At 40.7% G+C, this 27,952-nt stretch overlaps 1 protein-coding gene across 1 annotated transcript; it reads left to right on the top strand.

The window, feature by feature from the left end:
• The first annotated feature begins 8,903 nt into the window (after positions 1 to 8,903).
• GFPT2 (glutamine-fructose-6-phosphate transaminase 2) lies at positions 8,904 to 26,880 on the top strand. Its single transcript, XM_040604572.1, has 19 exons — positions 8,904 to 8,987; positions 13,827 to 13,934; positions 14,514 to 14,612; positions 15,297 to 15,422; positions 16,012 to 16,070; positions 16,572 to 16,706; positions 18,299 to 18,360; positions 19,877 to 19,956; positions 20,242 to 20,359; positions 21,062 to 21,225; positions 21,790 to 21,885; positions 21,994 to 22,091; positions 22,429 to 22,549; positions 22,868 to 23,025; positions 23,160 to 23,274; positions 23,890 to 24,017; positions 24,678 to 24,845; positions 25,264 to 25,425; positions 26,032 to 26,880. The coding sequence occupies exons 1-19, from the start codon at positions 8,981 to 8,983 to the stop codon at positions 26,074 to 26,076; spliced, it is 2,049 nt and encodes a 682-aa protein (XP_040460506.1). The 5' UTR covers positions 8,904 to 8,980; the 3' UTR covers positions 26,077 to 26,880.
• The last annotated feature ends 1,072 nt before the right edge of the window (positions 26,881 to 27,952 follow it).

Raw genomic sequence — 27,952 nt, 5'->3', positions numbered from 1 at the left:
CTGATGCTCAACCATGAGTGAGGCTGGGCTCTGGTCCAGGGCCAACAGCTTTCTGACAAGCACAAACAACCTAGTAACAAATAATAAGGTTTTGGAGAGCCACCTTTTCAATAAGTAAAGGGGAGGTGGAGAGAGAAAACATCCATGTGAAAACTCTTCTGCTAAAATCTTTCAGGACACACTGTGGATCTGCTACAAAGGATACGTCAACACGAGCTTCTGGAAGCTGTATTGGTCATGAATGCAGAGGTGGTTTACCCACCTACAGTCTGGGAAATCATTTAAGCCTTATGTAAATACAGGCTAACAAAACTACTTGGCTTGGGACTTTAAAAGTGTTAGGTAAACTTTGGGATTGGGAGACTCGGTTGTTTAAAAAATAAATAATTAAAAAAATCCCTGTTTCTCATTCTCAGTCCTCTTGGCTTTCCAGGCTGAGTTAGGTGTTACCCTGCTATGTAGACATGGGGGGAGCAGATCTAACGTGTCTGTCATAGCAGCCTTGAAGCAGAAGTCATGTCCTAGGAAAGCTTTGCCCATATTCAGGCAGGATGATGACTCTTGCCAGTTGGAGCGAAGGTCTAGCTAACCCCTTGGCAGCCCTGATTGCTAATCTATGATGTAGAGGAGGTGCTGTGGCTTGTTACTTCACTTAATGTCTGTGCTCCTCACTCTGAGGCAGCCAGTAAATAATGTGACTAAGAGAAAACAAAAATGGAATATTTCTTTGTAATTATGGCAGATGATAATCCTCTATTTCTTGGAAAAGGCAAAGACTCTTAGCCGGGATTTCCTTAGTATGACCCAGTTCAAAAAGCAAATGACATTTCATAGAAATCACTGCAAAGCTAAAGTAGCAAATTTCTGGTCCTTAGTGCCAAGGGTGTTGGTGCTTGCTTGTGAACCGACACTCTTCCCTTCAGTTCCAGCATGGAAATTCTTGTTCCAACTCCAGTAGCGGATGCAAGACAGACTGTGAAGCTGTTCCTTCTGCCTTCTTTTAGTGCTGCTTGTTGTAAATGAACTCAGAAGATATGTGATACAAAATACAATCGTTCCTTATTTGAAAATTTCACATGAACTTATGAAGTTTTTAGCACATAAAAGTTAAAACTACATTCATTTAGGTTGTTTAGAAGTGATTTCAATTTTTCATGCCAGGTAGATTTATAAATGCACATACTCCTGTTAAATGTTGACCATTTCATGCCTTTAATTCAACACCTATCTGTGTTTGCCTCCAAGTTAAAATGTAATCAAACTGTATTATAACAACACATCTGAGGCTGAGCTCTGAGCCTGAACTGACTGTGTTGCATTCGGATGTTCTCTTAGGCTATGACAATGCCATGTGCGTAGCCCTACAAGCACCAGTTTAAAAGTTGCTATGGTTAGAAGATTTCAGGGCTGCTTCCCTCAAAAACACGGGCAGAACCTTTGTAGCTTGTAAAGGCAGAAGAGACTTGTGATCATCCCGTCTGCCTGCTGCAGAACCTGGTGGTAACTGCCCTGACGTGGAGTTGATGTCCTGCAGCAAGATCATTTATGGGGGATGGAGGCGGCTGGTGCACACAGCTGTACAAATAAGGGATTTAGCTGTTTTGGTTTCAAGTTTGCCAGCCAGTTTTGGTCAACTGAATTGAAAACTGCCTTTGCTGTTGAAATGTACATCATATAAAGAAGGTTTCAGACCTGATTTGAAATTAAATGTCATGACTAGGGGAGAATATTTTAGTAAAACCACTTCATTTTAAGATGTAACTAAAATACAGAAAACACAAATATCTACTCCTTTTTGGTTTTCTGGCAACTCTCTTCTCCCCTTCCCCCTCAAATTCTTCCCTAAATTTTCTCCAGGTTATAGTGATTTAGTTGTTTTTGGGGTTTTTTTTCCTCTTTAACTTGCAGAAGCAGTAGGAAGCATTTAAGAAATGCATGTTCAATTTCAGCACACAAGTCAAAGCAGCACAGTTAAAAGCGGAAGTACTATTCTACAATCAAAGAAGGTGCCTGAGAGAAAAATCTTCCAGGGGCAACAACCATCATCTTCCCTCCCACTTGCCTAGAAACAATGATGGGGTAAGTTGAGGACAATGTTTTGCTTCAAAACTGGATTTCCTGCTTTCAGTTAACCTACAGCTTACCTCATCTGGCATGTTTACACCAAAATAATCATAGCCCAAAGACAATACCACAGGTAACTGGTTGCCAAAGGCAACTTTACAGTGCAACAGCACAAACATCCCCATGGGGATGCCATCCTTTCACGCATCTCATGGGATACCCTAAACAAGAGGTTCTAAATCAGCTTAGTAATTGGAGCTATTAGGATTAGATAGAGTACATCTGAATAAACAACCCCCAAAGGGGACTTTTAATTTTACTATAACACAAAAATCCTATGCTTAGTAAGAGAGAAAACTATATTTAAAAATAAATCAAAAAATAAGGGGAAATACAAGGGATTTTTACTGGCAGTAAAACAGTGTAATTCATAGCTTGTTAACTGTGTAGTTTGCAGAAGTTGTGAAGGGATAGGTGTGCAGCTGGACACCAGCCTGATGGGGGGAGCGGTAGTGGCAGGGGTAGGCTGGTGTGGGACAAGCACTCTGGGGGACGAAGGGGGTGAGTTGCCATATCACTGCACAACTTCTCCTCTGCCTCGTGCTAACTTAAGGTTTACATCCTGCATGCTTTTCATAGATTGTGCACTGATGTTTCTGTTAATTTATCAACACACTTCTACTCAGCAGTCTCTATCACCCTGTCCTATAGCAATACTATGTGTGTAGCAAACAAATTATTTCTTCTTAGGTGCTTCCTGATCCCTGGTACAGAGAATCTGTACAAGAACTGAACTGATTTCACATATGGCTGGCGATGGAAAAGTTATCTTGAAATCCCCTGTATGCAATGTCTTTATTTCTACCCTTGCAAATATGCTTAAACCTGATTTTGACAACTGGTAGATTATGGCAGATCTAGTAACCCCAAAACTCTAGGAACAGAGATATAGAGGGGTCATTAATTGGCAGTGAAAGGAAACAAATGCTTTTATTTAAGCATAGTTTATGCCGTTTTCCTTTGAATAAGCTACCAAAAGAACAAGATCATAAGCTGTTACAAAAACATCTTAAAGAAGCTGTAGCTGTAATTTGTGTCAAGCACTCAAAAAGGAAAAATATAGAAACTAAGCAAGAGCAGGTATCAGTGCAATAGCTATGATTCCAGGACTGAAAATAACCCACCTGAGATGAGTTTCTTCAATCATTTATCAGTTACTAAACAACAGCATCGCCTATCTATCATAACTGTTAATGTATTTATTAAAGCTGGGGCATCTGGTCACCTGTAGGCATTCAGTGGTGTTTGGGCATCAGCCGCTTTACTTTCAGTCTCTTCTTAAATAAACAGTAACACTGTAGCTGCAATGTTAAACACACCCTAAAAATTACAGTCCTAAAAAATTACTGCTGTATCTTGAATCTGGGTCCCCCCATTTACTAATTTTAATCACAAATGGTAGAAAAAGGGGAAGAGGGGTAGTGTTTAAGTTCCCAGTGTGTAATCTTTTGATGCCTATCTTGATGGTAAAGGAAGTGATAGGGACAGCAGGTTTGAATGTGTGAGATAAAGCCAGACACATCATCTTATATGGTCTGCTTTTAGAAATTTTGATTAGTTTTCTTTCAGTCTAGAACTGATGATTACTGAAGCTTTATGAAACAACTCGTAATCCCAGCATCTTGCTTCCCTCCAGCTCTTTCCAGCTGCTGCTGTAGCAGCTTCTTGCTGGGTAGTGGTGGCAGAAGCAACATTGAGGAGTTAGAGACGGTGGAAAAAATTGAACTGTTATTTAGCATCCCCTTGCTTTGCTTTGTGGAGAGTACAGGTATGTGTTCTGCAACACAGCAGGTGTTGGTTTGCAAAATCAGGAGCTTCTTGCCAGAGAACTGTCTAAAGGGCAAACTGGAGGGCAGCCAGCAGCAAAACTGTTTTCTAGCTTCAAAGGTGTTCCTTTCACAGGCCAGTTTAAACCTTTGGAGTATTAAAGCTGTGAAAACAAATCAAGAGAAGAATGGAATGAAATTATTCTTATAAAATAGCAAGCCAGGTTCATATGCTTACAAATAAAATTAACCAGAGCAGTGGGAATGTTGCACTTCACCCTGTTCTGTGGTGTTGAGTGAGCCAGTGCAGCTTGGGAAGTGCCGAATTATTGCACTTGGAGGGTGGTTGCTGCCAGGAGGGCTCTATGGGAACCAGGGAAGGAGGGTAAGGCTTTCTGTTGGTGGAGAAGAATTAGGTGATGCTGTGGCAAGTCCTGTGGTGTGATGTAGCTGTATGAGCCATATGGAGTAGTTGCGGTACCTTTTCCATTCTACAAGCAGCTGCTTCTTCAAACACTTCCAGCAAAGCCATAATTTGGTGTATACTGGAAAGAATTGATTTATTTTACTGGTTGTTGTTTTTTTTTTTTAATCTTTGGAATTTAAGCTTTTTGACTTCTTACATAGCCATGTTTCACCCAGCTATTGTAAGGAAATAGCTTTGCTCCCTCCAATCTCATGTAATCTGTGAGAATCCTGTGTTTATGAAAAATACTGAGTGGACTGGGATGATCCAGATCCCCAGAAATGGGGCAGGGGATGGAAGGTGTACAGACATCTGTATAGCTCTGTCAGCATTTCTCACTCTTGACCTGAAGGACCACACAAAAGGCTGAGAAAATTAATCCGGCACCAAAAGCTAGCTTGCTTGAAAAATCTACAGACTTTTCCAAACATTTCTTTTTCTCCCTGACACTTCCCATTAACTTATTTGCAGCTCCTGTTATGAGGAATTTACATCAAAAAGTCAGGAAACCACTTAGTGCTGTTTCAAACATAATGCTTTAGATTAATTATTACTGAATGTGCCTTTGTGTTTTTAAAGTATTTCAATTCTAGTTGATTAGCTGGGTTGGTTTTACATTACACATGCTCATCTTGACAACTCTGCTTGAATTAAATCATGGCTACTTGATTCTCAATCATAGGTATGCCGTTGATTCACACATATGTGTTAACTCCTAACACACATAATTTCTAGCATTTCAAAGACAGCTGCCTGACAGTAATAAATGATGATTAACTCTCCCCCTGTTCTCAAATGAAAAGCTGTTAATTACTATTATGTACTTCTAAACTGAAAACAGCAACTCCTTGGTCCTAGACAGATCCTAGGTGAACAGCTAGTTGACACCTCCACTGAGAAAACCATCAATATAACAAACATGTTTTCCTCTCCTTTGAACTTCTCAGCAGAAAAAAGGTGTTGCTGTCTTCGCTTCAAAGGCACTTCCGATTATCTTCAAAACTCACAGAGGAGCCGAGATGGATGCAGAGAGCAGCCGGCCTTTCTTACATAGCTGTGTCCTGTCCTGAAGCGCACAAGCACTATGCCATGCACAGCCTGACTCCTTCAAACGCCAGCAAGGTCAGCCCCTTACACTTGTTTTTTCTATCAGCGAAACTTCGCTTCACTGGAGTGACTCCTGGTTAACAGCAGCCACTGTTATCAGACTGGGAAGACGTAAGAGACAAACCCAGATCAAGCTGGCAGCCCAAATATTCTTGAGAGCCTTGGTAGAGAATCCCCCTGCCCCCATTTGTTAAAATTAAAGTGATGGTAATGGCAGTGCTCAGCTTTGCTCAATATTTTAAATATTTTCATTTGGAGTAATACATAAAAATTGCTGAAATGCAGGAGTCTAGTTGGCGAGGAGGATGATGTGTAATGTACAATGGTTGCCTTTGGTGCCTCAACTTTCACATCTTGAAGGAAGAAAAACTCTTCAAGGGAATCCTTACCAGTGTTCCTTTTCTCTAGTTATTTCTCTCTTTCACATATATATATATGTACATTTATATTTTTTAAAAACTAAAAATACAAATTGTCATTGTTAATACAAGAACTTGTGCTGTGTATTGTAATGTGAATCTAGCAACAGGCTATTAGTTCTCAGAAAATGTAGTAGTCGCCCAACCAGCAGTCCAAAAAGGGTAATTTAAAAGGAGTTTTATAACCCAGCCATAATCGTAGAAGTGCTGGAGTTGAGACTCCCATTTGGTCGCCCATCATCCTTCCCACCATACACCGATCACTCACGTCAGTGATGCCTCACAGGACAGGGTCTACTCCCAGCAGTGTCACCGGTGAAAGGGCCATAAACCAGCTTTGCAGCCTGTTTTGTTGCATAACTGCTCTTACTATTTTTTTCCTGATTTATCACAGTTCTCCCTTTTTGCAGTTCACATCCACGACTACTTTTTTCTTGCCCCTGTTTACTAATGGGAGTGTTTTGGTTACTCCCTGGGACAGCTGAATTTACTGGTACTCCCCAGTAGGAAATCCAGTCCCCTTTGGTGTCTGGAATGGAACAAAAGAAGCTATTTAGATATGTATCTGAATCTCTTGAATATGCAAATTTAGTTTGAAATATCTGTCCTTAAAATGCTGCTGGCTGCTTTTCAGGGCAAATCATAAATGCTGTAAGAACTATTATCTGCATTAGGCTCAGAGAGAGCCTAAGCATAAACCCCTCTTCCTTCTAACCGCATCCTGGATGATTTTCACTGCTCCTTGCCTTTGCCTACTGGTGCCCCAGGCATCTTCCTTGTTACCTGATGCTCAAGCAGTGATACATTAGTCTCCATACTGTACCCTGCTATTTCCTACTTCTATTTTTGATCGCTTGTGTGAAGACAGAAGAAGAGAGAGATGCAGCTGGGCAAAAATTCCTGATCCTTAGACTGTTCTTTCGACTTGTGTTCAGAATTGCGTGGGAAGTTGCATCAGTGGACCTCCTTGTTGCTTCTCAGATGCCTGTCTCTTAAAGCATGAAAATGGGAACCATTACTTTACAAACTCTTTGACAAAACTGCTCTCTGTTTTGGTGTTTGGTTTTGGGTTTTTCTTACAATGGTTTCCTCAGAAGAGCACTTTTACAGAGTACAGCAGAATTCCTATATCCTTATTGTGTTGCATATGGTTGGTCACACTTTTATGTATTTTACCAAGTCTCAAGGTGAGATGGGAACAGTTTGATCATCTCATCCGAGTGCTGTAATTCTGTCCCTTCAAGCCAAACAAACCCACCAGTAAGCACAATTAGTGTATTCTCTAATACACTTGCCATGAAAAAGCCAAATGGCATCAGACAGATGAGTCTGGGAAACGTTGACTGGTAAGTGATCACTGACATGTTAACTACTAATTAATGCAGTTCATACTTCAGCTGAGTCTCATTTTTGTTTAGTTTTCTCCCTGGGAATGTCACATGGAAACATGAAATGTCCTGCATGAGTGAAATTTTGGGCTCTGACTCATGATCTTTGGCAATTTGTATTAGATGTTAAAAAAAAGTGTTTCTTTCCTACTGTCTGCACCACTCATTAGTTAAAATGCATGTTGCATAGGGAGCAAAACAAAAGTTTATTGTGTATAATTTAGCATAGATAGCAATGCTACTTTACACACACCTCCCCCTTTGCTTGGGCTGGACAGGGGGAAACAAGATCAGGCATTGCTTCAGAGGAGGAACAAAGTAACCTAAACAGACAAGACAAACTGGAATGGAGTGTCAAAATGACTTGCTTGATGTCACACAGCAGGTCAGTGACAGAGCTGGGACTGCAACAGCGACCAATCATGGGCCTGTTAGGGGACAGGGAGCAGAATAATGAAACTGGTTTTTAGGGAGCATGGTGTGCAAAGCTGTTTCACACAGGCAGTAAAAAAAAAACAACACTTGATTTATTCCTTCTTATAAACTGATTTAAAGCAGAACTTCTAACACTGTTTTCTTTAATTTTATGACTTGAAAGTATTCTAAACTAGGGTTTTGCCTTAAAATTGAGACATAATCTCTCTTTCTTAAAGTAGCACTAAAATTTACCCAAAACAAAGTTTTTTGCAGTTGAAATTTTGAGGTTCCACACTTTGTCTTTCATTCAACCCCTCCATCAACAGAAAATGTGAGAAGTTTGAAGAAACCACTACTTTTGGTAAAAAACGACCTACAAAAAGGAATGCAAGAGGTAATGAGCCCTTCAGTTCTAGCTTATATAAGGTGCCTTGCACTGGAGTTTCAATAGCTCTACGTATAAGAAAACTAGGATCATCTCTATGAATATTTTCGTACTTTCTAATAAGGAAGGAGAAACTATAAGCAGGCTGAATCATCATGAAATTATGTATTTTTTAAAAGTGTTTGTTCAAATACTAGCTTGAGCTACTTGTGTGGATGCTTGCCGTCCAAGCACGCTGCGAGGCACTCGCTGGAAGAGGCATCATTCCCTGCGCTTGGACGAGGCTCCCTGAGGGAAGAGATCGCAAGTTCCCTCAGGAGATGCCACCACGGGCCGGGCCTGCTGCCTGCCGGCCCGCTGCCGGCCCCGCGGCCCTCCGCACCCCGCCGGCCTCTGCCCCAGGAGACCCCAGCCCAGCAGCAGGCTGGAGGAGGCCCCTGCGCTCGTTGTCCCGCCTCGGCAGGTGAAGCGGGCTGCTGAGCGCGCCCTTCTGAACGCCTGTGGCCGAAAGGGCTGGAAACGGCGGGACGCCATCCCCCGCCAAGCCGGGAGAGGGGCTGCCCTGCCGCCCCGCCTCAGCCCCGGCCACGCTGCGCTGACAGGACGCACTGCTTCGCCCCCCGCCCGGGACACCCCGCCACAGCCCTCGGCTGCCCCTCCAGGGGTCGCGCCGGGCACGGGCAGGGCGTGAACCGCCGCGGCCCCCCGCCCCCGGGGCGCTGCCCCCGCGGAGCTCCCGCTCGGGGCCCCGGGCGGAGCGGCCCCACCGCCCGCTCCCCGGCCAATGAGCGGGGAGGCAGGGGCCGGCCCGGCCGCGCTATAAGAGCCGGGGAGGCGGCGGGCCCCGGGCGAGGCTGTCGGGCGGGAGCCGCGTTTCCTGTCAGCGGGACGGGCCGTGCGGCGCGACCATGTGCGGTGAGTGCCGGGGCCGCTCCTCGCCGGCCGTCAGGGGCCGCGGGCAGCCCGGGCCCGCCGCAGCCCCTCGCCTGCCGGGCGGGACACGGGGTCGGGACCTCCGCCGGCCGCGGACGGAGCGGGCTGTGCCCCGGAGCCGGGCGGGGCGCGGGGCGAGGGCGACTCTGTAGCTGAGCTGCGGGGCGCCGGGCTGCCCCGCTGTGAGAGCGGGTCCGGGGGCCGCGGAAACCCGCCGTCGCTGCCCCCGCCCCGGGTCCCTGTGGGACTGGCCCCGCTGCATCCATTTTGTGGGGGTGGGACGGGCGAATGGCCGGCTCTCGCGGCGGTGGCAGGTAAAGCTCCTCCGCCCGCCCCCCTCTCCCGCGGAAGGGCGATGGCTTTTCTGAGCCCCGCAGCCTGGCCGCTCCGTGCCGGGCCGCTTGTCCCGGGGCCTTGCGGTGGAAGGCGGCCCGTGCCCGGCGGCTGCGGGGCTCCCGGTGGCCGCTGCCGGCCGCCTCCAGGTGCTGCGGCGCGTCCGGTGCGGGGCCGCGGGCTGGCAGCGCCCGGCGCCCGCAGTGGGAAGAGTTCGAGGGTTTCAAACAAAGGCTGGGAAGGAGTTTCATTCTTAGCTGGTGTGAGTTTCTTCGCCTTCCTTTATCTAATAAAGACGAGATGGTGAAGGTAATACCTCCGTCGTGCGTACAGTCGCTTAGGCGTGCTTTGGATCAGATTAGAAGTGTGAATTTGGGCGGTGCTAAGGCAACGTGTTTTAGTTCTGGAGGAAATTTTAGTGAAACTTTATTTATCCCTTCACTGAAACCTCCTCTCAGGTCTGTAAGGATACTTTTGCTGAAAGCAGGAAAACTTGCGCATGTACTTCTTGGCCATCGTGAACAAAACCTCTTTTGTGAGATGCAGACTGAAAGCGCGTTGAGTTACTGCTCCCAAAAATGTACTTTCTGAGCTGGATGTCTTTCCCCTGCCTCCACGTCCTCTTTAATTGTAACCTCTGAAAGAGCAGTGAGTCCAGTAAGTCTCTTTCACTGGAATGGGAACAGGAGGTGACACAGTTCGAGCTCCTGCCTGACTCTCGAGTCGCTATCAATGAGACAGACTCGGTGTCTTCGAAGCAGAGCCCCTTCAGGTGAGAGACTAGGCTCAGTGCCTCGGCAAACCAAAGGTACTGGTGGCAACCACTGAGCCATGAGATGTGTAATAATAGTGTCAGAAACTTGGCACATCTGGGCTGTGTATTGATTGGGAAATGAGGGTGTTAACAGTGTTACATGAGTTTGGTAAAAACCTCTAGCTTGGGGTGGAGTGACTGACTCGGTATGAAATGGCAGAGAGCAGTCGTTCGTGAAGTGCAGTGAGAGTAGTGTTAGTTTTCTTCCCATCAGCATCTGGAGATCTTAAACGTGACATTTGTTATCATGAAAGATGTCCCGTGTCTTCCTTGCTGTCTGCTGTTGGAAGCACAGGAGTTCCAGAGGTTGCAACCAACCATTTCTATTTTTTTTTAAATTATTATTTTATTTTTGCATATCTTTCCAGGTTTAAGTGTTGAAAATATGTCCTGCTGTGTTTTCTCTGACTTCAGGTAGCTCATGAGGATTGAAACCCATTGCTTTCTGTTTCAGAAATAGATAGGTCATTAAATACTGCCATAAACATGCTCTTTAGGAAACAAAGTTGAAATGTTATCATACTCAAATGTAAGAAGATAGTGTAGCAAAAGTATGCAGGGTTAAAAAAACAGGTAAGATGCTCTTAAACTGATGATCTACTTACTTCAAATCAAAATTAGTTTCATCAGGATATGAAGTTGAGACTGGGACTTTCTCAAAGCTAAGTTTCTGGCACATCAACAATGTGCTTACCCCAGCAAAGGCATCCTTTTATTTTTTAAAAAAACAATTGTGTTCAAACTTCAAGTATAGGCTGCCCCCTTCTTGATTTTGGTGAAGTCTTGCAATTGCAAGAGTTCTTGTGGATTTTTCCCACAGAAGGATACTCAATGAACTTTTCCTCTTCTTGATGCTCAGCTTGCAGTCCTGAAAGAGAAAGGGGAAACTCCTGAAGTCTTGATATGTATGTAAAGGAAGATCCTTGCTTTCAGTGTCTGCACCTGATTAAAGCTGGTTTTAACAACGTTTTTAACAATGTTCTGTTTCTGTGTTGAGTATCTGAGCCTAAAGGTAAGCCATACGTGATTGATCTAGTTCATGCTTCTGTGCAAACTCTGTGATTATGGAAAGTTAGAAACTAAATTTAGCATTCAGATCATAAGAGCAATGCCCTGGTAAAACACTTCGTAAATGCTTTTATTGGATTCTATGTATGTACAACTTGGGAAAGTATTTCATTGCTTATGTTGTGCTGACAAATAAATGTTACCTTACTTGATACATACAATTTCAGTATTGCATTAGCTTAGAGAGTACTATAGCCCTCACTGGGGAGGAGAGATGCAGGCTCTGGAAATAGCATCTAACAGCACGGGGGGGGGGGGCATTATAAAGTAACTTGTGAGCATTGCAAAATGCTTTTATGAGTAAGATTCAGTCATGTTGGTTTGCTTCCAGAAGGAGTTAAGCTACAAGAAGTCTTTATCAAAAGTTGTTTCTAAGTGAGTTGAGCAATGTGCTTTAAATCTAGCCAAAATGATGACTGAGTAGGGAAGGAAATATGCAAGTGGGTAAATCATGAAACAGAAATGTACTAGAGAAACGGTGCTGAGGGTAAGATTTATTTCCTTTAACTGAAAGAGTTTATAATATATTCCTTGAGAAGTCAGGCTGCAGCTATTGCTTTCATTGTAAATGGCCTCTGGTGACTTTTGTGTCTTCTAATTCACGTGTGTAGAAGCACAGCTACAGTTCCCTGGAAACAAGGATCTTTTTAACAATTGCAGCACACTGGTAGTATTGTAAGGACGGTCCCAAAGGAAGGCTCTTCCTGGAGCTCAGTGTAGTCAAAGATGCCACATGGAGCTCAAGGCTGATGCATCTTAAATACATTGTGAAATCTGGCCTAGAAAGTAGAGCTGGATCTGAAATGAGGTGTGTAGCAACATTTTGGAATGATGTTGAGAAATTCGTATTGAAGAAATTGAAGAATGCAGCTCTTGAGGTTCGTGGTTAGTGCCAGAGAACGGTAAATATCTGTCTGGAAAAATGATCAGCAAGCTCTCAGTCTAAAGAGACTGTATATAACTGGAGGCATTATTTTTCAAAGCATCCGTGAAGAACGGTATTTAGCTGTTCAAATTCCCAAATACCTCTTTAAATGCAACTAATTGTCTTAATATCTCCATTAACATTGGACACTCTAGAAATAATTAGGCTGAGCTCCTCGTAAATCTCACTTATGTAGCAGAAAAGCATTTTCCACCCTTTAATCCTTCAAAGATAAATTCAGAGACCAATGTAATAGCGTCTTAGTCTCACTGCCAAATCGGCAGTATTAATGGCGTAAAACCAGTGGACAACAGAATTCACAACAATATTTATAAGAGATTTATCGGTGTATCATTATAACAGCTTCTTCACTACAGTCATTTACAGTTCAAAAGCCTTAATTGAAGGGGAAGAGGTTGTTACATTTCAAACAAAGGCTTCCTCTATTTAAAACACTTGCTTGTCTGAACTGCTTATCTGTTGAGCTCTTAAAGTCTGTGTCTTGCTGACTGTAGCCTCCAGTCCTGACTTGTTTGGAGAAACTGTTGAAGCAGTGAAATTAGTTGTTTCTGTTTCATTGGGGTACGGATTTGTAAAAGTTAATAAAGGGGCCTAATCTATCCTTATAGATGCAGAAGTCCCAGAAAGAGCAGTAGACAGAGAAAAGGAATGGTTGTGTTTTTCTTTGCAGGTGACCTTTTTATTACACCTTTTCTAAAGAGAAAGAAACATCCTTCAGACTCCTAATGAAAAAATCCTTGTGCACTTTTGCCTTAAAAAAAAAAAAAAAAAAAAAAATATTATGCAGGGGCAGGGTAGAGAAACCAACCCCAGCACTAAAAAAAAGCCACTTCTTGGTTGATGACTGGTCTATTCAAGAGAAGAGGGATCAGACTTGCACTCTTCCAGGCTGTGTTTGCCCGAGTAGGCAAAGAGTGAGTTCACATCTTATGATGCCTCTGTAAGAGCTGACCTGAGTAACACGGGGCAAGCAAACGGATCTCATGTCCCTGAGTTTGGTTTGGCAGGCAGCATTGTGTTGAGGCAGCGTAAAGGGTGAATGCGTGTTTTTTGGGTGACCCTGGTTTTGTATCTTCTGTTTCTTTTCTTTGTTGTCTTATCCTTTTGACTTCTGCCCTTTCTTTGTTTTCTTCTCTATTCTCTTCCCACTGAATTAACTGTTGTACACAGGATTAAGCTGGAGCCTTTCAGAAATAGATGTTGTGCCTAGTACCTACCCATGGGTATTTAAGGCCGTGACTTTGATTACAAAAGTCTCCTTGTGTTAGTACTGGTGAATATATTCCTTCTTTGAATGTCTGGATATGAAATAGATCACAATGTTCCCATTTTGAGCTGTGGTTTTCATGAAAAGTAGAATTTTTTTAAGCTCTCTCAACAGTTTAACTCTTGGTGGGTAACATGAGGAGAGTGAAACTGGCCAGGAAAGCATGTGTTGCCTGGTGAAAATAAATGAGGGTCCTGATTCCTTTATTGTATTTGAACTCTTTCCATTTAAAAACCCAGTACGAAGAGTTGTACTAAATGGGAGGTTGGGTCCCCTTAGGACCTCTCTGTTATAATAGTTTTAAAGGGTTTTAAATTGAGTCTGAAGGGCCGCAAACTCTAAAAAAATCTTTTCTTCTTTCCTCTCACCCCTTCCCCCTTTTTCTCTAAACAGGAATTTTTGCTTATCTAAATTACAAAGTGCCTCGGACTCGGAAAGAAATATTTGAAACCCTGATAAAAGGATTACAGAGACTGGAATACAGAGGATATGACTCTGCAGGTATGTAAACTAACTCAACAAATTAATTTTAGCAACCAATAGCTACGTAGGTGACTTGTGTTGTATTTTTCTTTTGTTACCTTGCAGATTAAAAGATCAGAACTAATTACCTTGGTTCTTGCAGTGTCTTCTTTAACTTTCCTCAGGACTTTAAATTGAGTGATTAGCTCTGTAATCAGATGGTGGTTGAGCTTTAGTACACATCAGCAAAGCACCTCCGTACAGGGTCATGTAGTCTGTGCCTCAGTTTTTTGTGTATGTGAGTCCCAATGAAAGGATGAGGAAGATTAAATTTGTCTTTAAATTTGAGTTGGCTAATTTAATCAGGCAAAATATATCAGTCTGCCCTCAAACAATATTTGAGATGGCTTATTTATATTTTCATCTGTGCTGTTGATACAGTCTTCATCTAGTTTGCTGTTCATGTCTATGTTCAAATCAACAGACCAAGTATATACCTTTGAAGGATAATTGGAAAAAAAAATGTTTCACTAGTGTGTGCTTGTCTATATTTTCTTGGCCTTTTTTTCATCCAGTGTATTTCATGCTTTAAATACTTGTCTGTGTCCTGTACTGCAGGAGTGGCAATTGATGGAAATAATAATGAAGATAAAGAAAGGTTCATCAAACTGGTTAAGAAAAGAGGAAAAGTAAAGGCCCTGGAAGAAGAGTTGTACAGTAAGTGTCTTAAAAATTACCCCTTTGCTTATACTCCCAGTCAGATATCATCTGCATCTCAGCAGAAAATCCGGCCGTGAACTTACAGTCACGATTTTGTACCAGAAATAACTACATTGTGTAATCCAATGGCAGTTAAATTGTTTGTGCCCCCAAAATCTGCACTTGAAAAGCAAGCTGATCTTTAGGTGTAGTGTTGTGAAATTACTAGTCTATTCTCCCTTCTTTTGGTTGCTTCTTGGTTTGAGACCTGGGCTCCCTTGGTGCTTTACTCAAATGATTTCTGTGCTTGGTAGCTGAAACGTTGAAACATGGACTCTGACAGAATTTATGACCATTTAAGCAGCTGGCTGTCATCACAGTCTGCTTTATGCAGTACTTCCATCTGTGAAGAACTGAAGTTGTGTTTTAATACGTTTACATTATAATTTGTAGTAATGTGGTCTGTTAGCCTAGCTGTTGGTATTAGCTGAAAATGCTCGAGTCTTGGCAAACAAAATAGTTCAAGCTACTGTGATTAATATCTGAAGTGTAATGTCAAGAAAGCAAATGGTTTAAAGGAAAGCTGGAAGATAACTTTTAGGATTTTTTTTGCCTGTAGGAGTTCTTTTAGTGTTTTACTAGTGGTGTGTGTGTGAGAGACTCAACTTTAAATATTTATTAAACTGAATTTCTTGTGTATAGAACAAGATGACCTGGATTCAAAAACGGATTTTGAAACACATTTTGGAATTGCTCATACTCGCTGGGCGACCCATGGGGTACCAAGTGCAATAAACAGTCACCCTCAGAGATCAGATAAAAGGAATGGTATGTAATCTCTGCAGCACTCTGGAACTGTATGAATTTGAAGTGGTTCAATCAAGCACATATGTTGTCTGTTCTTACTAGTGTTATGGTATCTATTTTGTACACTAGAGCTAAGCCGTTGCCATTCCAGCTATATTAGACGCTTTTGCAATAAAATAGCCTCTCCTAAGGCTAAAGGAACATTGTGAAAGATTAATGAGATCTGTTCTCTGAAAACTGAGGCAAGTTAGTCAGAGTACAACATACCTGTTTTAAAAGGTCAGACTCTGAAAATGTAAATGCATCAATATTGTCTGGACTGGAAAAGGGAGATTTTAATATCGTTTTTCACTTGGGATGGCTTGGTGCTGTTCTAGTGAGTATAGTTTAAAACTGTCTTAATGTTTTGGAACAACCTTTGCATGCCTTCAGAATTTGTAAGTTTCTGCTTTCTGTTGTCCATGTTGTGATAAACGGTAGGTCTGAAAGCTATAGCAGGTAGTTTCTAATGTACTTTTAAACTCTCTCCCACTCCCCCTCTAATTTTGTGTTCTGCGTTGAATATCTCAATTTTTTTGTTACTGATGAATATATGTATTTTTCCTTTTAGAATTTGTTGTTATCCATAATGGTATCATCACAAATTATAAGGACCTAAGAAAATTTCTGGTGAGTCCATGGCAACATGATTCTAAAACAAGAAAGTAAATGCTTGACCAGCTACTATCAGGTCTTTCATGACTTTGGAATCTGAATTCAAGTTTCTTGAGATCATCTGTAAAATAGTAGTGTGAAGGAGCCTGCCTAATGGGGAGTTGGTGAAGTGCAGAAGTTCTTGTAATCCTAAATGCAAAGTACTTAGGAGTAGAGTAGCAATTTGTGCTCAAATTCTTGGAGAGGGTGTGTGGAGTGGGCTCACTCCTGTCTCTTGTTGCTTGACAACTGCAAAGCAAGTCTTACTACATGTCTTATTACAGTATTTCCAAAAGTGTAGCTATGACAGGGTAAGTCATTATGTTTTTTCTATAGTGATGTATTTCTGCTAGTCCGGTGTAGTACTTCAAGCAGTCTGTCTTACTGTGCAGTTTCTGGTGGGAGGCAGCTGAGAGGCCCTTCGGTGTTTCTTGCCTGAGGATGAAAACACTTTTTCTTTTCTATATGGTATTTCAGGAGAGCAAAGGCTATGAATTTGAATCTGAAACGGATACAGAAACAATCCCCAAATTGATCAAGTACATGTATGACAACAGAGAGAGTGAGGACACCAGTTTTTCAGCCTTGGTAGAAAAAGTTATTCAACAGTTGGTAAGTGGGAAGTTCCTTTTTTCCTGGACTACAGTATAAACTATTTTTGGGGTTCCTTAGTATTCTGCATTTGTGCATTTAGATTCTCTGCAGTCCTTAGATGTTGCTGCAAATAATGGATTTTGGCCTCTAAACAATGCTTAATAGACCAAATAATGAGATTAGAATTTTGGAAACTTCAAAGGCTTTTCAACGGTAAATCTTTAAATTGCATTAGCAGTGTTTTTTGTTTGGTGGGGTTTGTTTTTTTGGTTTTTGGTTTTGTTTTGGTTTGTGTTTTTTTTTTAAAGCAAGCGGTTATCACAGTTTTTAATGAGGCAGCTTAATTAAAAAAATCAGTAGGAGCCTCTGGGGGTTTGAATCTCTCATAAAGGGCAGTGTGTTCTTAAAGGCTATTCTGATCGTGTTAAAACACTGCTGTGATTCAAGTTTGTCTAATGCCTTGGCTCCCATGTTTGGAAATAGATCTAACAAGCTGTACTGATTCATGGCATAGCCAGTTTCCAAACTGTGAAGTGGGAATCTACTGTTACTTAGTTTGTGAATGCTAAAAAACACTGATAGATGTGTGGCAAACTTAGAGAAAGCTTGCTTTCTTTTCCTCCCCCAGTCTCCAGGCAGATGTTTTCCCTCCCCTTCCAGCAGTTTCTTACACTCTTTTCACCTCCCCTTTCTCCTCTCTAAAGCAGCTCTGTGGGATTCCCTTAGGGCAGCCCTGAAATGCATATACACCAAGTAAAGAGCTCTATGAGTCAAGAGGGAATAGTGGTGCAGCCACCTCATTGAGGGGAAGGGTGGCTTCACCTGGCTGCAGAACAAGAGCAGAGATGCTGACTACTGTCCCTGCAAGAAGAGTGAATGTGACCATCTCTCTTCTGTTTGCAAGGAGGGGGCTTTTACTCCTGTTTATAGAATATTCCTCAAGTTTGCAAGCTGTATTAATAGTATAATTGATTGTGTTCTTGATTTTGTTCAAAAGCTTCTTAGCTGAGAATGTTGTATTTTGTGCTGCTGAATGTATAGTTCACGTAAAAGTACCATCACCCAAAACACTTGTGTAACTGTGATACCTTGAACCTGTATAGTCTGTTCTTGTGTTGTGGATTTTGGGTATTTTTGGTGGAGATATTTTTTTTTTTTTTTTAAATACCCTAGTGAGAATTTGCTGCTTAAACTAGAAGTAGGAACTCCAGAATTTTAGCTGAAAATGCATAAAATGCAGCTATGTGCACAGTCTTATTAAAAGTCTTAATAAAATTACATGTCTAACAGTCTTCAAGTTGATTGCGAGTAACATCTTGTAGATTTTCTTAACCCTTGTGTTAGAAGGTATTGCTTTTATTTATAAAGAGAGGCTAAGTGCTCGTTTCCTGATCTGTCAGCTGCTGCACTGTTTGGTGCATGTTCTGCTCCCTGACCAATTCCTTTAAAGGTGCAGTCTGCCCTCCAGGAAGGGATTCCTGATAGTAGAAAAGAGCTTTCCTTCACAGCCTGCTCAGGAAGAGGGGCCCCAGTTTAATGAGATGGAACTAACTGAGATAAGTTGTTCAGGATTTTTTTTTTTTCCCCTCTTCTGTTTGCACGGTTTCCAGGAAGGTGCTTTTGCATTGGTTTTCAAGAGCGTCCATTACCCAGGTGAAGCTGTTGCTACCAGGTTAGTAAAAGTCAATTTTATATATAATTCATGCTTTTGTAGGTTAAAAAAAAAGCTAACATCTCTTAAAAGTACTAGAATGCTGATGTTTAAAGTGCTTAATCAAAACTCAGAAGGTAGATAGCTGCACTAGTGGAATGCTTGTGAAGTGCAGCGAAGCTCTGCTGAGCATCTCTTCAACTGACCATTAAATATAACCTAATTGGAGCTGTACAGACCGGAGGTCACAGAATTTCCAGAGGCTTGTGTTGATTCTCTGTAATCTTTAACTTGATATTGTTTAATAAATTAGCTGTGACTACTCACTTTTTGAGGATGCAAAGACAGTTGCAAAAAGTAATTAGATGATGTCTTCTTGCTCAGTGCAAATGCACTTTCAGTTGCAGATATTTCAGATAATGCACTTGGAAGAACCCACCACTGACAAACTCATCCCCATAGTCTGTCCTTTTATCTGTTACAGTGTGTCAATAGAAGCTCAGTGTATGTTCTATTTCTAAAGCTGTATTAAAAGTGTACTAACATTTCCCCTGTGTCAAAAAGGGAAGGGAAAGGGTATGGTTCAATTTTACTTCACATTGAATAAAGACTGAGATAAGTATGTTCAGATTGGCTAAAATGCCATCATTCTAAAAGGTTATATAAATTGCGTTCTGTAGCTGTCATAGCATTTATGATTTTTTTTTTTTTGCTTTTATTTATAACTTGGGAAACAACTTTCAGGAAAGGTAAAGATGTTAAAGTAGCAAGTGAAGTAGCAGTGGGAATAAAGACTGTTTTATACTACAACCAAAACCCCCATCGCTTCTGTGGTCAAAAATGAGACCTTATTAAAATTGTGAAAGAGCCAGCTGTACCCTTACTCTCTTACTGGAGACATCCTCTGAAATGAACTATTCTATATGTGGTTCAGGTTTGGGTTTTTAGGAGTGAAGGAATTAAGAGAAGCTAAACTTGTAATCTGAGGTATTGGGGGAGGGTGAATTACTCTTTTACTCGTGAGATATATTTATTTTTTTTAATAAGCTCTTCAGTGTGGCACATGACCCATATAATGAAAAAATGTGCAGTAGTGATGGCTGACATTTCTGAATTTAAAAAGCTAAAGGGTGCAACAGTATTTCAGTAGTAGAGAGCGCTGCAGTTATTGCTGGCTGGCTTCAGAGGCAGTAAGCTTTGTTTAAAAACAGTATTCAAATTGGTGCCTGTGGTAAGCTGTTTTGTGATTACTGGAAGGAAAACAACTAGTTCATATATGTTTTTCTCTACCTGGGTGTAGTTCATGGGGAAAGAATCACCAAGGCATATAGTAATTATCCATATAACAATCTGCAAATCTTACAGAAACAAGCCAAGTTTATGTAACACCTGCCACGAAAGGCTTTAGGTTCAGGGTTGAAGAGGGTCTTCCTATTGAGGAAGCTAGACAGGGTATCATCTTTCAACTTCACAGATGTCCTTTGACTTCTTTGTATGCACCTTTCTCTTTATAAACTTCCATGTCTTCCCTTTATAGGAGGGGGAGTCCGCTGCTCATTGGGGTTAGAAGCAAGTACAAGCTCTCCACTGAACAGGTTCCTGTTTTATATAGAACATGTAAGTTGATAAACCCAATTACATTATTTTTAAGAACTAAAATTATTTTTACTTTATGATTAGAAATTAGGTTAATTGTTTTTTTACTATAAAAGTACCAGCTGATGCCCCAAATAGCTTCTTAGCTGAGAATGTTGTATTTTGTGCTGCTGAATGTGTAGTTCATGTAAAAGTACCATCCCCCAAAGCACTCGTGTAACTGTGATACCTTGAACCTGTATAGTCTGTAATCTCTTAACTTGAACAGATCTAGCTTTGCATTCAAGTGTTTGATTTCTTTAACAGGCAACATTGAGAATGTGAAGAACATGTGCAATTCCCGAATGAAAAGACTGGACAGCTCTACCTGCCTTCATGCTGTTGGGGATAAGGCAGTAGAATTCTTCTTTGCTTCAGATGCAAGGTAGTAAGAGTACTTAAACATTTCTCAAAATACTGCTTTTGTTTAGAACTGAGATAGTTTTGGAAATCTTAAGCTGTCTTGCCGCTGTACAATTGTTTTCTGATAGAATAGCCTTTAATCCAGGTAACAATGAAGCCCCCAGGCTAAGATAGCTGAAAAATGTGAAGACTTGACATCAGCATTCAAACTCCAAACAAGTGCAGTATCTGCCAATTGCTAATCTCTATGTAAAATACATCCAGTGTAGGAAGGGCAGTTGGGTACAAATAGACACTGTCAGCCAAGTATTTGGGCAGACCATGGGTTAGCCTGCGTTTTGGTGTTTTAATCTAGCTGTCAGAGGAGGAAAAAGTGATGTGGTTCTAAACTTAGCAGGAACCTGAACACATCTGGTACACATTTATCACAGAAACAAGATCGTGACCTTAGGGGTCCATGGGGCGGGGGCAAGATCAGATCAGCGGGAACTTGCTGATGTGAGGTGCTGTGGTTCCCCAGCCTGGTGCTGCCAGTTGCTGTGAGAGTGCAGAAGCAGCAGCAGATGGAGCCATTTCCTTTAAGATGGCTCTATCTGTAGTTATGTCCAAAAGGAAGCTGGAAGTGGGGCTGGAAGTGCTGTGTGGCATACTAATTGCTTTGAGGAGTGGTGCTACCAACTCTGACTGACATGTCAGGTTTTTCTTGCATCTGTTTTTTCTGTAGTGCTATTATTGAGCACACCAACAGAGTAATTTTCTTAGAAGATGATGACATTGCAGCAGTAACTGATGGGAAGCTTTCAATTCACCGTCTCGAGCGTTCAGCCAGTGATGATCCTTCCCGGGCCATACAAACGTTGCAGATGGAATTGCAGCAAATCATGAAGGGTGGGTTGAAACATCTGTAAAGGAGTATCACCAAAGATGGATAGTTACTGATTCTTTGTGTAGTGGAAAAGGCAGAAAACTGCTGATTTGTTATAAAAATGATGTAATACTTAGGCTGTTTGTACTGGGAGCTGACAATTCTAAGCTTTACAACCAAGGGGAGATGGGTGGTATGGGACCCTACCCATTTTTAGCTTTGGAAAAGTCCTAGATGCTTCTACTAGTCTCAGTAATTAGCGAAAATATAACTAATGTTAACATGTTGTTGTAGTTGTTGGCAGACTTTGTGAACTTAAGAATTGAAGTGGAACACAGAAGTTTCCTTAAAAAAGAATTCAGTTCCGTTGTCTGTGTTGGGAAATGAAACCAACCAACTTGAGTGAACTATCAATCCCTCCTTTCTTCTCGCCTATTCCTAAGCTTTTGTTTAAGCGAACACAAGACAGTCAAATTAGCTTGTTACCACAGGTCGCCTTAAAAGTCATCTCTTTGTAACTGTAAAAGACTTCAAGTAACAAACCTAAGCGTTACCTAAGCATTGCTATGTAATGTTGTCCTAAACAGGTAACTTCAGTGCATTCATGCAAAAGGAAATTTTTGAGCAACCAGAATCAGTTGTCAATACGATGAGAGGCAGAGTGAATTTCGAGAGCAGCACAGGTAACTCGGAACAAGTGCTCAGGCTGCACTGAGCCTGCAAATTTTGAACACATTAATTAGAAAATAAAATACACTATTGATATATGCTTTTGTTCTATTTGTTTACAGTTCTGCTGGGAGGGCTGAAGGATCATTTGAAAGAAATCAGAAGATGCCGAAGACTGATCATTATTGGCTGTGGGACCAGTTACCATGCTGCAGTAGCTGTATGTTCAGCCTTATCTGAAACAAAACTCCTAGCTGCTGGGGTTCTAGACAACAACTCTTAATCTTCTTTTTCTTCTGTATCTCAAACTTTGCCTTTCATTGAGGGGTCCCGCTCTTTTTAGTTTTCCTTTGTGCCACATTCTTTATTAATGCTTAAATGCTGTTACCTACATGCTAGAAATTAACTCTCTTTTTCACCGTAGTTTTTAAGGGTCTGGTAAGCTGTAATTACCAATTTTTGTAGTAAGAATCCATTTAAATTATCTCTGACTTTTAAGATGTCAAGACTTGAATGGGTGGCAATATTAACAAATACTGTGTGCTGCTTGAATACAGACTCGACAAGTGTTGGAAGAATTAACTGAATTACCAGTGATGGTGGAACTTGCTAGTGACTTCCTGGATAGAAACACACCTGTTTTCAGAGACGATGTCTGCTTTTTTATAAGTCAGTCAGGTGAGCTGCATTTACTGCTTGTCTTCAGCTGAGTGTAAACTGTAGAAAAACTTCTAAAAGCCCCTGGTTTATTACTTCATGTTTGTGCAAAGGAGGGTGATGGCTAATGGGCCAGATTTGTCTTGTATTAAAGTTCGTACAGACTTGGTTCAAATATGTAGACAATGAGTGCTGAAAGATTATTTTCAGTTGCATTTTGCACGCACTGTGTAAGTGTGGATGCAGTTATTTAGAACACACTTCTGTAAAGTTTTATGCTTTCCAGGAGTCATTACTATCCTCGTGTCAACCTGAAGTCAAGATGTAAATGTTTTGCAGGTGAAACCGCAGATACGCTTATGGCCCTGAGGTATTGTAAAGAACGTCGTGCTCTAACAGTTGGCATCACAAACACAGTTGGGAGCTCAATATCCAGGGAGACTGACTGTGGTGTACATATAAATGCAGGACCTGAGATAGGTGTGGCAAGCACAAAGGTAATTGCTGTTCTGTTTGACTTTCATACTGCAGCCCTGTAGGATCTAATTAAAATTTTAATTGTAGCACTTCAAACTGAGATCATAGTAACTCTCTGCAGGCTTAACTGCTAAATGTTTTGTTTTGTCTGCAGGCTTATACCAGCCAATTTGTGTCTCTTGTAATGTTTGGCCTAATGATGTCTGAAGACAGAATTTCCTTGCAGAAAAGACGACAGGAAATCATTAGTGGACTAAAATCATTGCCAGGTATATTGATATTTTGGGATTGAGGAGGGATAGGGCATGTTGTTTAAAGGGCAATATAAAATACTACCTGAGGATATTTCTTTCTCATTTAAGTTTTGTCTTCCTCCTCCTCCTGAAAGGTGGACAATATAAGAAAAGTGGTCTATTAATTTCTGCACCAATTGCCAATTTTACAAGCGCCCTTCCAAGAAATTTGGCAGGAAGATCAGAATTTTAATGGATTGGGTTTTCTAATTGCAATAAGGTAGTTCTGTATGAGAAATATTTCTTGATCTCCTAAATTGATGATTTGAAATTTTAAAAGTCTTTCACTTTAAATCAGGATAGATCAAAGGAAACTAATTCAAGGTGACTTTAAAACGGATGTTCACAACTTCCTTTAAAAATACAAATGGGATGTATGAGCACTGCTTTAAACCAATAGTTATTTTAAACTTGTTACTGTAAATAAATCTGGAGAAAATATCCTTAAACTGCTGTCAAAGATGCAAAGCTAATGGTTGAATTATATTAAATGTATTTGTTCCAATAGAGCATTGGCACATCCTACTACAAGCAAACTAGTTTTTCAAATTTAAGAATTTTTTAATATGTGCTTTTTGTATTTTCCAATAGAGATGATTAAAGAAGTCTTGTCCTTGGATGAGAAGATACATGACTTAGCTCTTGAACTGTACAAACAAAGATCACTGCTGGTTATGGGTCGTGGGTATAATTATGCCACTTGTCTGGAAGGAGCTCTGGTAGGAACCTCTCAATATTTTTGGATGTTATTGAAAATAAGCTTTTATGGCTTCTGCAACATAGTTTTAGTATTTCATTACAATTTAATTCTGCTGCAGTAAAACTGCTATCTACAACTAAAAGCACTTAGTCCTGTTGGACTGAACACATACATAAGGTGAACCTGAATATGGTTTCAGGTTCTTGTTTCTTTCACATAATAAATGCAGTGTTTCATGAGCCTGTTTGAAGAAACCAAACTTAAAATGCTGACCCATTTGAAAACAACATCAGAAGAACTCAATGTGCTGATGTTCAGATGAGATGCTCATAAATGAGAAACTCATAAATTATGTTATGGACATTCTGGTGCAATAGAAGCATATCTGTGTCTCACAGAAATTGGGAATGTTAAAGGTTGTGCCGGGAAGGTCCCTGTTGATTACTCCATTTCTTTCTCTGCAAATGCACGTGCACATGCATGCTCTGCTTCTGCCAGCAGCCTGCTAGAAATCCCAGCAGACAAGCCTGTCTTCACTATTAACTGATCTTTGAAAATACCAACTTGATACCATGTGTCTGTATTTAAGTGGCAGATGTACAGCCTTGGTGTTTTGCTTCTTGTGGGTTTTATTTCTCATCTGATTTACTAGTAACTTGATGGCATTTGCTTTTTTTAGAAAATAAAAGAAATCACCTATATGCACTCTGAAGGTATCCTGGCTGGTGAGCTGAAACATGGGCCATTAGCCCTAATAGACAAACAAATGCCTGTTATCATGGTGATAATGAAGGATCCTTGTTTCACCAAGTGCCAGAATGCTCTGCAACAGGTCACTGCTCGACAGGTAAGCTGTTTAACTAATACAGTGTCATAGGGAGATTGTGCATGTTGTATTGCTGCTGACTTATGCTTCAGAATAAGGATGTATTGGTGACTTTTTTTTCTTTTCTAATTATTAAGTTATAAATATGATGCTGTATCTGCATTACAGGTTGTCATTACAAGTTAACAGCAGTAGTGAAAACTGATTGTATGTGGGCTATTTAGGGTTTTTTGTTTGTTTTGAAGCAAATGGTATAACGGTAAAACCCTACAGGTGAAAATACTCAAGTCTCACAAAATAGTGAATGGCAAAAGTCATTATGCAAGACTGGCATTTTCTTTGTTGGCAACCTGAGCATCTTCAAACATACAAGCGTGTTGTGAACCAGTATTTCAAAGTATTTCTAGAGCCACTTAACGCTGCTAAATTTTATTTTCAGGGTCGTCCAATCATTCTGTGTTCTAAAGAAGACACAGAAAGCTCAAAATTTGCCTACAAAACCATTGAGCTGCCTCATACAGTTGACTGCCTTCAAGGAGTCTTGAGTGTTATTCCTCTCCAGTTGCTTTCGTTCCACCTGGCTGTTCTGAGAGGATATGATGTAAGTGTTTTCTATATTTAGTGCTCTAGTTAGTGCAGTTTTGAACTTCCTCCTACCAGTGTAAAGCGAGAGACCTAGTTAGATGGCATATCTAACAAAGAACTTGTGATAACAGCAGAGCTTGCAGTTACTGTGGTAGTAGAGGTGGCATTTCAGTGCCAATTCTTCAGCTTTGTATTTAATTCTTTTTCTTCTAAAAAAATTACAAGGATAGTTTGCTTAAGTTTGGTTGGTTAAGAGTGCAGATGGGACTTTTCCAGAGAACTAAATCTTAGAACGTGGTATTACACTTTAACCTAAAATAGTTCAGTGCTTTGTACAGATTACTCTGTTGACATTGGCTAGGTGTGCCAGTTTGATAATGATGACTGCTTTGGAAAGGTACCTTGTGCAAAACAAATATGTATTTGTTACGGTTTTGGAAGCAAGAGTGAATTCAACAGTGAGTCATTATCTGTCGATCTATAGTCTGTTGTGTGTGTTAATGTGTCTAGAATAAAGCAGAACTCATTAGGAAATAGAAAAAAAGCAAGCTAAATGAACTGTCAAATGCAGAATGTCGGTATTACTCTGCCAGATTCTGAAAAGTCTGTCTTTTTGTTCTAGGTGGACTTTCCAAGAAATTTGGCCAAATCTGTTACTGTAGAATAACAGCCAAGAACAGCTGATGTTTTTGTCACCAGACCTCCAAGTTCTACTTGTAGAAATGTGTTGTTCTGAATTGATAGGTATACATTTTTCGAAAGAGAATGATAGTGCTAACTGGAAAGTGTCAGAAGGATTTATCTTGCAGCTTTAAAAGCTTTTGATGTGCCTTGTACCCAAGTGCTTTTGCTCACAGCAAATATTGCTCTAAGTCCTGAAATTGCCAAAGAAGATAAAAATTGTTTACACATGGTATACTGAATGAACTTTTCTACTGTGCAATATATGTATACAGCTCTCTTCAGAGTAACTGTGAACATTTTTTTAGCCTACACTACTTAACTACTTTTAAAGATATAGTATTTATAACTACAATTGTATAGCTTTTTTTAAGTTATTTTTTTAGTACATTGCTTATCTGTAGCATTGGTAATGCTCAGAATGTAAATACTGAGCATGTTGACACTTGTGTACAGTTGTTAGGGTTTTCTTCCCACTACAGCCTCAAACTGGAAATGTGTTGCCCCTTCCCCTTCCCCTCCCCCTTTGCATCTGTGTTTCATATTTAACCAGTCATTTGCAAAGCTCTTCTGTGGCTGTAAATTCCCAGCTATATTTTAAAGTTCTGCTTCTTTCAAGTAATTATTTGAAAAGCCAGAGCAACATTTTGTTTTGTATGCCACCCCAGCTCTTATTTGCATAATATGTACAGTGCAACAAAATAAGGGAACTGGATGTCTTTCAAGTGATATTTCTGTTTGAAGAATGTACGATGAAATTACCATGCAATTAAAAGATGATATAATTCTTCTTACTTCGTGGGTTGTGGTTTTTTTTTTCTTTTTTCTAACTTGATGACTCCGTTTCAGATCTGAACACAGGTACACCACACAGTACTCCGTTAGGAGAGGCATGTTCACCCCTAGTCCTGCCTAAATCCTAGTATCGGAGGTCTTTCATCTGTTTCTTTGGTTAGTTCTTTCTGTGTCACACAGGTCTCTCAGGAATGCACACCTTACAATTTTCCTTATCCGGCAAATGTGTTTCAAAATAATGTGTCAGGTTTAGGCAGCTTGCTGCCTATCACCAGCCTTCTGTAGCACGTGAGTACAGGAGAATTTAATTTGGTGACTGTTCGTCAGTGTTTTGCCAGACAAGTACTGATACAGCAGTATAATCTCTGACTGTAGCTCCTGCTGTAGTTCACACTAGCTACTGATTAAACCTTTGTGTGTTACCTTCTGCTGAGGTAGGTGAATGTGGGAATAAATCTACTGCAGGTGAAAACAGAAGTTGTGTCTGTATTTGTACGTATGTTTTTTATGGTCATAAAAGTTGTCTCCTTGGACAAGAAAAACTTGTGTTTAATATCTAGACTACAAATACTGGAATATATATTAAAGAACCCAACACACTATACCAGCAAATAAAACAATACTAATTACATCTTCAAGCTAAAAGTAAAGCCCTGTTTTATTAACGTATATGTTTGCAAAAGCACATTTTGCGGTTGTAAACTAACTAGCAGTAGGAAGTACCTGTAAACCTTAAAAGAAATAAGGGAAATAGGCACATAAAAATTCTCTGCTCATCTGTTATTTTGGAACAGTCAGAAACCATATTATTTAATTTCTGTATTTTGTTATCTAAATCGTTGACTAGTAAAGTTTTCTTTATGATACACCTCTGCAGGCTTGCTTCTAACTGGAGATGTTTGAATGCTTATGTAGGTTAATGGCTTGAAAGTGTTACACTAGCTTGTTGTAATAGGAGCTTCTTACTGGAAACTGCTCTAGTACTTTTTATAACCACATAAAAGGACCCAAATCATAATGAAAAGCATAGCGATAATCTGACCTAGATGCCAAGAACGTGTAAATCT

Source organism: Falco naumanni, chromosome 8 (genome assembly GCF_017639655.2).
Source record: "Falco naumanni isolate bFalNau1 chromosome 8, bFalNau1.pat, whole genome shotgun sequence".
NCBI lineage: Eukaryota > Metazoa > Chordata > Aves > Falconiformes > Falconidae > Falco > Falco naumanni.
This window is presented reverse-complemented; position numbering and strand designations above follow the sequence as displayed.